The sequence below is a fragment of the Leucopleurus acutus genome (genome assembly GCF_964270905.1).
Source record: "Leucopleurus acutus genome assembly, chromosome: 2".
Classification (NCBI taxonomy): Eukaryota; Metazoa; Chordata; class Mammalia; order Artiodactyla; family Delphinidae; genus Leucopleurus; species Leucopleurus acutus.
The window spans coordinates 93,794,709-93,806,183 of NC_139143.1; the positions used below are offsets into that span (position 1 = coordinate 93,794,709).

Below are 11,475 nucleotides of genomic sequence, written 5' to 3' on the forward strand. Positions count from 1 at the left end.
GGCCCTAAAACTCATCTTCCCCCACTGCATCCCCTAGTCAGTCAAGGGGAGGAAAAAAATCAAAGTATAGCTGGCTCTAAATCAGAGGAATTCATCACCCCTCCAGGGAGAGGCAAGGATGGGACAGGAATAGCAGTCTACCACACAGCAGCACCCATTCAGAAGGACTCTCCTGAAAGCATTGTGAAGAATCTTCCTGATAAGAAAAATTTTTCAAAGCTAAAACAACTAACAGCAAAAAGTACTTAAGTATTCAGCTGTTACACCAGCTAACAATTTTCTGACTATTTAAATCTGAGCCATAAGCTACAGCATTATGGAAGGCTAAAAATGCCCTGAAAACCTGAGGCATGTAACGGTTACAATTCTCTCCTGCGCTCCAACTTCTGGGTTACCACTCTCTCTAACGACACTGATGCATGCTGATGGCCTAACAAACTGAGTCAGAATGCTATACTTAATTCCAAAAGAATGCAGATTTCATAAAGAGACAGAAAATGTTTAACCAGGCTAATTCTTTTTTTTTTTTCACAAATTTCTTCCAGAAATTCTTCAGCCAGAAACCAAAACAATAAAAGGAGCCTGAGTTCTAGTCCCTGCTCTGCCAGCTTCGTGCTGAGCAGAGTCACCTGCCATTGCTAAACCTCAAATTATTTATCTGTAGACAAAGAGTACTGGCTGGATTGCTATGATTCCTTCCAGTTGAGTGACTGACTTTAAGCCCAAATAGAAAACATAAAGCATGAACACTTGAAGAATAAGAGGTGTCCGTATTCCACAGCCTGCTTTAACTACCTCTTCAAAGGAACCACCTTACTGTGCAGTACTTGAAGGCTGAAAGAAGAGAGACTGACTTGAATACCATGAGTTATTCTTCTGTCTAGCTTGGCTAAGTTTTATTTAAGCCAAGTATACTTTGAACAGAGTCTAAATACTTATTAAAAATTCCTAATTCCAAAACACATTCTTACATTCCTCAGAACATTTTCTAGGCTACTTGTCTCAAGATAAGTGTGCTAACACACACCTTCCTGGGGAGTGAATTTTAGAGCAAGTGAACAGGAAACACAAGAACAAGATATCCTTTCTAGTTTCAAGTACACAATTTTCACAAGTATATTAATCCTAAAAGTATCTGAGCTTTTACATATACCTGCTGAAAATATTTTCTGACAAAGACAGCCAGAATTAAGGCTATCAAACAGATTGTGTTTGATTAGTAATTCTTGGGAACAACCGCTTTACCATGCAGTTGAACTGTAAAGATTAATCTGCACTGCCACAACTTTGTTTAGAAACAGAACCAAGCAATGCAGCTTTTAAGTACTTGCCCAGTGTTTTACTGCATTTAACACCCACTCAAACAATTTAGAACTGTGGGTTTTTTTTCCTTTTAATAGAGAAAAGGGAAGTAAAAGAGATTTTTCAGATATAATGAAATAATATTCTATCTGGAATGCAAAGAAGGAAGACTCAAAACTGTTTCAGTTCATAGTCCTCCTGTGAGTCTGTCTGACCTTCTACATGCTGATCTTTCCAAACCCCAGTTTTCTCATGTGTAAAAGGGAGATGATAATCCCCAGCTCATACATGAACTTTTTACAGGAATGCATGTATGCCAACACACACATTCTTATAAACCAAATGAGATGGGTGTATAACACCCTGACATATGATGGTTACTCAATAAATGGCAGCTAGCATTATCATGACAAGTCCCCAAGTCAGAATATTCCTATTAGACTTAGAGCAAGGTTGTCAACTTAGAGTTGCCACCAAAGGGAGGTTGATGTGTCACTTCACTTGTCAGCATTACATTGTGAGATAGCTCTAGTGAGCAAATCTAACTCTATTCAGAGGGAACTGAATCATTAGCATGTACATTCCAACTTAAATCAAACACTGAAATCAGTGAATAGTATCCTTAGCTAAAATTAATAATATTTTACAAAGTGTTCTGCCAAAAGCTACAGAGGCTCTGTGAGGAAGACTATATTAGTTTAACAGATTTTATGACTTAATATATGGAATTAGTATTGGAGAACTCTGGTCCTAACAAGCTTCTGAAGTAGGAACTGAAATTTTCCAAATATCGTCTAAAGATACTCCAAGAGGGACATAAACCAACCTAAAAATCAAAGCCCCTTCTACGATTCTTATTGACAAATCACACCCAATTCCATGGATGTTTGTTTTTTTGCACAGTAAGTGTACTTACCAATAACCTCCCAACATTTAACATTCACTAAAGGTTGAACTATCAGACAACACTTGGCAAAACTGCAAACTCCTACTGTGTATGTCATACATAAAGTAAAGGATGTTAAAATTGTTTTTACGGCAAAGTTGAAGACATTAATACCATAATTAGACTATAAAAATAGCGAGAAAAGATATTCAGAGTACCCGCCCCTCTCTTTCAACCCTCCACCTCTACTCTAAGTACCTCTGTGGAGGCAGAAAAAAACTTAACAAAGGTGGGTCAGACTTTATCCTACAAGTACAAGTAACTTTTTTGGTGATTAAACAGATTCATATTTCACTCTTAAGCAGTGTTTCAAATTTAAGAGTCAGTGAAGTAGTTCCTTTATGTATAACTTCTATGAGATCATGGTTAAAAGGTAATATTGGGGAGCCCTTAGAAATAACACAATAATAATTCAGTCTTAATTTATGTTTAAAAAAGACCATTGTTTTAAAAGCAAAACATCTTAGAAAGCAACTGGTTTAGAGTTTCACTTTCAAAATGGTACAACATTAAGTTTTAAAAACGGCATTAACGGGGCTTCCCTGGTGGCGCAGTGGTTGAGAGTCCACCTGCCGATGCAGGGGACACGGGTTCGTGCCCCGGACCGGGAAGACCCCACATGCCGCAGAGTGGCTGGGCCCGTGAGCCATGGCCGCTAAGCCTGCGCGTCCGGAGCCTGTGCTCCACAACGGGAGAGACCACAACAGAGAGAAGCCCGCGTACCGCAAAAAACAAACAAAAAAACTGCATTAACTAGACTAATTTTCTCAATGTCAAAGATAATTAAATGATCCTCCAAAGTATTCTATCTACCTAAGAGCAAGCAGCATTGATTTAGAGAATCTTATTTGATATAAAAAATTCAAAGGAAACTGAAGAAAAACCCAAGCTGCACTTTTAAATTATGCACATTAAGGTAGCAACACCTCAATTTTTTAAAGAGCCTGCATTTAAAGAAAGCAGTTTTTAGATAAAACATCAAAAATGATCATAATTGATAAAAATATATCAAAAATGATAAATATTTGAGTAAAATAAATGCCTCAGTTGCAGTCTACAGCCAATATCTGGTCTTTAAAAATGAGAGCTTTATGACAACCGTGTACTGTTGTTGGCTTCAAAGTAGGAGAGATTAAATGTTTTACAAGAGGCCATTTCCTGCAGTGCTGTCTCCCCAGAATCCATCTTTTGAGGAACTACCCCTCCCTTATCTCTTGGAGTTCTGGTACAGTTATTAATCACACTATACTTTCTATACCCAGCTGCAAAAGCGGACATGTCACCAAGGCCTGACCAATCAGGATACCCATGGCCCTCTCTCCACAATGGGTCTGTGATGAGCACAAGGCCAATCAAAGTCTCAACATAAGATTTGATTTGTTATTGGAGTCCAGAAAAAAGATGAGAAGCTTTAAGGACTTTGTATGACTTGGGGGGTTGAGAGCCACCTTTCCTGCTACCCAGAGTGGAGCTCAGAAAGAGGCCAACCTGGAGGAAAGAAAGTCAAGAAACAGTCCTTGAGAACATGAGTTTAGCTCTTACTGTCCAATGCCTGGGTTTTCATGCACATAAGCCAATACATTTCTTCTTAGCCTAAGAAGTGTTTCTGTCAGGATTCTCAGTACAGAATCCTTACCAATACAGAAACTGACATGAATCGAAATTTCTTTCTCTTCCTGCTGAAATCTAAGCTATAAAAAACAAAGCCAATTTAACACAGTTCTATTTAAGTTCAGAAATAGAGCATTTATTAAGAAATGCTTATTTTTTCTCCCTTTTGGAGTATTTTCATTTCATAAAACTACTTCTGTTAAATGTCATCATGTATAGTAAAATCCCATTTTTCACAGTCACAGGTAATTCCCAATCAGAACAACAATGAGATACAGGGTTACCTCTCACAAACTTCCCTGAAGCAAGAAAAATAATTATGTGTTTAAAATTCTCTGCAAAAAAATACAGCAAAGGGCCTAAGATGCCAGAAATTTTTAATTAAGTAGATCAGTTACTGTTCATATTGCATACGCAAGACGGGAAGAAGGAAAGCTGCTAAACAGAATACATCCTAATTATTAAATCTGAAGCAAAATATCTTTCCAATTCCCATTACACAATATTAAAAACCCCAAACCCCAAATAAACTATAACAGAAAAGTTTAACCCTCTATATTCCTTACTGAGTCTCTCAATCGCATTAAGCTCCTTACCAGCATTATTTATAGAAGAAAAAACATTTCAAGTTCTAATTAAAAAAAAAAAAACTTATAGGAGACAATTCATAACGGAACTACCTACACATTTAAACAATATGATTTTCCCTGTATTTTCCAATTATTCTATAATGTGGGTTTTGTGCTTTTACACACATGAAACACACACAAAAACTCCTGATATGGACTATACTGTAGACCTTTCTGTACTGAACATTCTTGCCCCATGTTTTGCTCCTCCTCTGCTTCTTACCTACTACTGAGAGGATCTTAATTCCACTCAACCAAGATATCCATCTTTCAAAGCCAGGCTGAGTTCAAAACTCTTCATAACCCCCTCCCCAACTATCCAAGTCAGAAAATAAGCGCTGGTGGTAAAGACTCTAACAAGACATTAAAAAGAATGTACCCTTTCTTTCACTTCATGTACACATTTAACTTCTATAACTCACTATGCATACCCAGGTGAGGATAATTTCTCCGAATTAAAAGATAGGTATTTTTTGTAAAACATATCTCTTTAATGCAAGCAAACTACTTCATCTGGTGTTCAACAAAAATATAGCAATTGGTTCCAGCACAGGTGGAAAAACAGGCATGTAAGACTCAGCCTAAAAATGGTACAATACAAACACAATGTATAAAATACAAAATTGTATTGTAAAATACACTGTAAATAGAACACAGATACAATGTATCTTAAGGGCAATTTAAGCTTGAGAACTTTTCAAAAGATAATTTTGTTTATATTTGATTTCCCTCTTTTTGTCATGACTTGAGCACCCTTTCTCTCCAAGATGCAACTCCACACCACTTTTTAGAGCAGCATGCTGAACAGCCAATTAATTATCCCAGTTTCTGCCAAAATTCATACTAAAACTTACCTGAAGAGTTTTGTTTAAGTACTGGGAGCAAAGTGAAAAAGGTAAAATCCTTACTACAGGTATTGCTTACCAATGAATCATGAAGCTCCCAATAAATTGAGAGCTTCCTGAAAACAGAGGTCATTTCTGACTCATTTTTATATTTTATGTTTTTATATCGCCAGTGCTAGCTCACACAGTGGGTTCACCACTAAATGTCTGAGAAGGGAATGAATGTGCGCCAGTAATAGAACGTTTATTTTTTCTCTTTATAAAGTAAAATAAACACTTTTGGGAAAACATTCCGAATAATATTTGTTCAAGGAGAAGAGCAACGAACTTGCCTCTCTTCCCCCACAAACAAATCTCTCACGACACCAGCCTCCGAGGTACTGAAAATCTTACCCTTAACAACAGTTTTAAATTAATGGCATTCATTCTCCCTACCAAAATGTAGTATTGCAAGGAGATTATTTCTCAAAATTTTAGAAGAGAAACAAAACTAATTATAGAAGACACAGTTCTAGTTTTCAACACCAAAAGTTATCCTTTGTCAAATCAAAACCAACCAAAAACTGACTTGGAAATTGGCAGAGTTTGAAACTGGTGGGTAATATTGAAGTGGTTCATAAAAATGAAGTTCTCCTGCAACACACTGCCCAAACACTAAGTGCCCACAAAATTTACGAGCACTTAGGGGTTATATAGTAAACACATTATATGAAACTATTCACCTGAGATTATGCACTGACTTCATAAGTCAGATACTTGAACAAATGAAGGAGATTTGTTTTACCATATATGCGTGTGTGTGTGTATGTATAAAGACCAGGAAAAAAAAAAAAAAACACTGAACTGTGTCTCATAACAAGAGGTTTTATGAAGTACATCCCAAGATCTCAGAAGAAAAACAATTTATATTCCTCAGGAGCACAGAGTTATGTTCCATAAAAATCAGTTTCAGCATTAAACTGAATAAAATAAAAATGATTTGAAAAGTGAAAGAGCCAAATGTTAAGAGTTTGTTTGTTCTGCCACTGTGGTATAAGCCCAATAGTCATCTGAATTGAAGGTGCCAATGAATAGAGTCCAGAACCCAAACCTTGAGTTATTAAAACCAACTTGAGACGCCAAAAATTGTTACCAAACTTTCAAAAAGCAGGAAAGTTTCAAATTTAAGGTTTATCAAAATTTGATACTATTTTCCCTAACAAAGGGGTTGCCTCACCCAGTCTCTTGTTTCTATCGTTTAAGAAAAGGTATCGAGAATTTTTTTGTATTGCAAACCTCCGAGGCTAGCAATTTCTCTCACCCTTCCCTTCTTGAAATGTTACAACCACCTAAAAAGAACTCACCACAAGTCCCAAATAACCCACTAAACCAAAAAGAGTAATAAAAAGATCCAAAAGTTAAGAGAATAAAGGGGTAGAGTTATTCATTATTGGCATAACATAAACATCCTTACCTAAATAAAGATGTTAAAAAAAAATCCTTACTTGAAAGCATTTTGTAATGTTTCTTCACCAATGGGGAAAGTATTTCTAGGAATGTGCTCATTTTAACAAAATTCCCTTATAAACTGGATGCCTCAGTAAGTGGTGAAGACTTTTACCTACATTTAATTAACATTAAACAAGATTCAAATTAGCTTTTGTTTAAACAAACTGAAAGATTGTTCCTCATGATTTTTATCTCTAGATATAGTATCAGGGTAGCAAATGCACTTTGTGCATAAAGCAGTAGACAAGGACTTCATATACTTACTGTGTCAATACTTAATCTCTGGAATAAAGTCCACGTAATTTACAACCACTGAAAATGTGTGTTTAAGGTATATGAAGCAAATATTCCATAAAACTCTGCACGATCATAGTTTGGAGAATTTTAGAATAAAATTAACTGCTTCTATCATTAATCAGAATAGAAATTGTTTAAAAATATACTCTGAAGTAAAATCAAAGAAACTAATCCTGGTCACAGGACTATATCATGAAACAATTCCACCAGAGGTCCAAAGTTCATCTTCCTTTACTACAGGGAACATACAAAGTTCAAATTCAAGTGAAAACTTTTCTCTTGCAGAAAAATAAATGACATGGTTGTAATTAAGAAACAGGTGACAATTTGAGCCAAGAATTAGGTGGAGCAGGAAAGTACTGAATGCTAAGTACTACATTAATAATAAGAATTCAATGAGAAATTTCCTAATTCTCTCACAAAAGCCTCAGATTAGGAACCATATTTTAAAGAGTTACTTTCAAATCTCCATTAAAGATTAGAACAAAAGAAAATAAATAAATAAAACCCCAAGTCAAAGCGAAAGATAGTCGCTACCAGAAAGAACCCTTGTTAAATCATCTGGGTGAGGGTACTGGCTTTGGCTGAGCTCCCTTTAACATCTACTAGATGAAAGGAGAAATCAAGAAAGAAACGGCGCTACACCAGTCATGTCCTACAGTCCAGCTCATCCTTCCACCGTGGACTCTGTCAGAAGACAATATGAGGTCACTCCCCACTAATAATACATCTTACAGAAATGGCTGAATCTACTCTTGCATTGTGCTAGTTTCTAAATGGCATGTTATAACCATAATTTAATAAAGAGTTATTAATCAAGACAAGAGACAGAGTGCTAATAAGTACATTTTAAAATACCTTATTAAATTGAAAAATCCATTTCTCTCACAAAGTTTAGATAAAAGGAGAGGGAAAAAACCTCCAATGTGCAGGGCAAGTTCCTTTTTAAATTCCCTTACTCTGTATTTTCATACTTTTCAAATTTAATCCCGACAGTATAAAATCTTTGTCTCCTCTGGAGATAATATATATGCTGTTTATAATCACACTCGAAGTTTTACAAATAAGCTCTTCAAGTTCTTAGTTTCTAATATTTAAAGTCATGTGCTTAAACCTGCAAAAATCTTGCTACTTTATAGCAAATGTTGTTTATGTAAAGCCATTTAAGAAACAATTTAATATAATGCCTAACATGAGGCTATTAAGAAACAAAGAATGCTATTTTTCAAAGAAATCAACAACTTGCTTAGAAACAAGAATATTAGTCTCAGATGACATATAGTGGTATCCTTTAGAAATTACTGAAGCAGAGTGTATCTTTAAAAAATAGGTGTACTATTCAGAACTTTTATTATTGATTACAAAATGTGCTATACCCAGTACACTTTATTTTGGCTAAATATTTAAAATAGGACAGTATGCAAGAGGGAAAATTTTTATTACTACAAAAATGTCAACTACATTTTGGGGCTTTTTTTTTTAACACAGTTAAGTAACATCACTGAATACACTCTAAACTTTAAATTATTTTCTTAAATTTTATATAAAGGCTGAGAAAATGAATAACATGCGGACCAGACTAATATCAATGAAAGACACATTTTCCCAGTCTTCTAAAAGAATCACAATAACTTGAGAATATATCAACTTCCTCCTCTATCATCTTTTAAACTATTTTTGAAAATAAGTTATACTCTTGTATATGCCCCCAACTAATCAAAACAAAACACAAAGCAATGATGCAAATGTTCTCATTACTCCCTAACTCATGGGATTTGAACTAAATCGCACTTAGACCAGTAATGCTGTATATATAGTATTTTGCATATTACAGAGAGTGCCTGACTGGCTGAATTATAGTCCCCAAAGCCTTTCCTCTACCCTTCACATATGGCTCTAAAAGTTTGAATTAAGACAGAATTTTTTAATTCAAAAAAATATATATATATACAGAAAAAGATGTTTGAAGTCTGCCAAAGTTTTTTAAATTAATAATAAAAAGAAAACCTCACATAAACCCATAAGCTTAAAATGAATGTGATGGAACAGACCATATGCAGAAAATCTTAAGATTGCAGGGACACGTGAGTGTGTGTGTGTATACATCCACAATACACACACATATGGATATTGCAGCACAACCATCAGTTCCCATTAAGCCTAAGGACTACTAAAGAGATATTTCTAAAGTGAGCTGCTGATAAAGAAAAAAAAACAATGTGAGGGAGACAACATGTTAAATTTTTCTCCAGAATTTTCTAGCATTTTGCAGTGTAGAGATGGACTGATTTTTCTAGCCCAAGTTATAATTAAGCAGACCATTATATTTTGATGCACTGTATATTCAGTAGAACACATTCAGAAAAAATAGTTTGATTTCTATTAACGTTGTAGTCATAATTCTCTCCCCTACAAACATCTCAGGAAACAATCACATTCTGCCAATGGTGAAACCAGCGATGCTGTCAACAACAAACACATGAGGGCTATTACCTCCTATCAGATATCACTGTACGCAGTCTGATCAATGCTTTGAAACTAACAAGTATGCCATAAACGTAACGAGCTCTGCAGCAGATTTTACTAGCATAAAAGACACCTGGGCAACAGGGCCTTTGCAACCCACCACTTCAACAAAATTCCGTAAAATCAAAGATTTACAAAAGATTTTACTCCTAGGAGGCACCTAGGTCTTCTTTGGAAACCCAGACTATTCAACAGCTCCCTGCAAGAACACACCATTCTGCCACAAATCGCATATTGCACACCATCGGTACCCAGACACCTGAACCACCTGGGCTGACAAGAGTTAGGCTGTCAGCTCGGAGGTATTGCTAGTTGCAAGAAACACTGAACCAGCTAAGCTCTCCCAGGTACACTAGGTGGTAACCTTGGCACCAAGTGCCTTAGTAGTAAAGATCTTTTCCCCTATTATAAAATGCGCTAAGACTGTTCCAAAGAAAATGCTACAATCCTGAGGACCTCTTCCACAAAGGAGAGCAGAAAAGGGCTGGTTTTTTCCTCTAGTCAAAAACTGCGGTGGGAGATGGAGCTACAAATTAAGGAAACCCAGCTTCTGGTGGCAATCCTGTGACAGCTAGCACAGCAGCCCGGCCAAGCCAGAGCTCAGTTTTCCTACCGGCAAAATGGGAATCACCACCGCCACCCCTCCCCCTCGACAGGGAGCCCGGCACACCCAGGAGGTCTAAGATTACCTCGGACGACAAGCGGTGGGGTGGGGCCGCCGCTCCCCAGACGCCCACCCCGGACTCCCCCCACCCCGCGACAGAAAGGCAGGGCTGGCGTACCTGGCTTCACAGTCTTGAGACGGATGGGTTCGCGGAAGTGGCGGATGACAGCCAGGGTGTCCCGGTTGGTGAGCCCGCTGACAGGCGTCCCGTTCACCTCCAGCAGCACATCCCCCGGGCTGGGCGCCTTGCCCGAGACGACGCAGCAGGTGCCCCCGCCTGGCTCCTCGCGGAGCCGCCCCAGGTAGGGGAACTCGCCGCGCTCCGCGCCGCCCCGGATCTCGGCGCCCAAGTCGCCCGGGGGCCCGGCCCAGGACACCGCGCACTCCTGCACCTTGCTGAGCCAGTGCTTCTTCTTCTTCAGCGTCTTCGACATCCCGAACCCCGCTGCACCATGGGGGAGACCCCGCACGGGCGCCGGGGGCGCCGCTCCGGCCCCCTCTCACCCTGGGGGCCCCGGGTGGCCCGCGCAGCCCGGAGAGGGGGGCCTCGCCGCTCCGGCGCCCCCCCCCCGACCACAGCCCGCTGGGGGCCGGGCCGTTCCAAGCCCCGAGACGCCCCTCGGACGCCCCGCCCGGCGGCGCTCCCCGGGGCTGGCCGGGGTCCGCAAGGGCCAGCCGGGTTAGGCTGAAGAAAAGAGAAGGGGATTGTCCCCGGGCGTCTCCAGAGGGGTTTCGGGCGGGGTCACAGCCGACCGCTGGCCCCCGGGCTCCGCGCCGGAGCGGCGGGAAAGGCAGAAGCAGGGGGGCGGGGAGGTAAAGGGGGAAGAGCCGGAACGGGAAAAATCCGTCGGGGGCGCGCAGAAGCGCGCGTAGACCCGTAGCAGGATCGATCGTGGCCGCTGCGGAGCTGGAGCGCTGAGACCAACGCCTGCCCAAGCTGCCAGGAAACTGCCGCTTTCAAACCCGCCGCAACCTCCTCCTCCTCCCTCTTCCCTTCCCCCCGCCCTCGCCCATCCCTCATCCAGAGCCCCGCCCCCTCCCGCCGCGCGGCGCCCGGCGCGCTGCCGTCACGGGCCAGGCGCTTGGGAACGAGCCCCGCACTCGACTCCCTCGCCGGGGATTGGCCCCCGGCGGACAGGAGGCGGACCCTTGACGAGCACGAGAACC

At 39.9% G+C, this 11,475-nt stretch overlaps 1 protein-coding gene across 2 annotated transcripts in view; it reads right to left on the reverse strand.

Moving 5' to 3' along the window:
* The window catches only part of MAGI3 (membrane associated guanylate kinase, WW and PDZ domain containing 3), a 270,859-nt gene extending 259,637 nt beyond the window's left edge, over window positions 1-11,222 (reverse strand). For both annotated transcript variants that reach the window (XM_082833798.1, XM_082833797.1), the window contains exon 1: window positions 10,427-11,222. In XM_082833798.1, coding sequence (XP_082689924.1) covers window positions 10,427-10,742 — 316 coding nt within the window. In that variant the 5' untranslated portion in view covers window positions 10,743-11,222. The remainder of the gene's footprint in view (window positions 1-10,426) is intronic.
* Window positions 11,223-11,475: the final 253 nt, after the last annotated feature.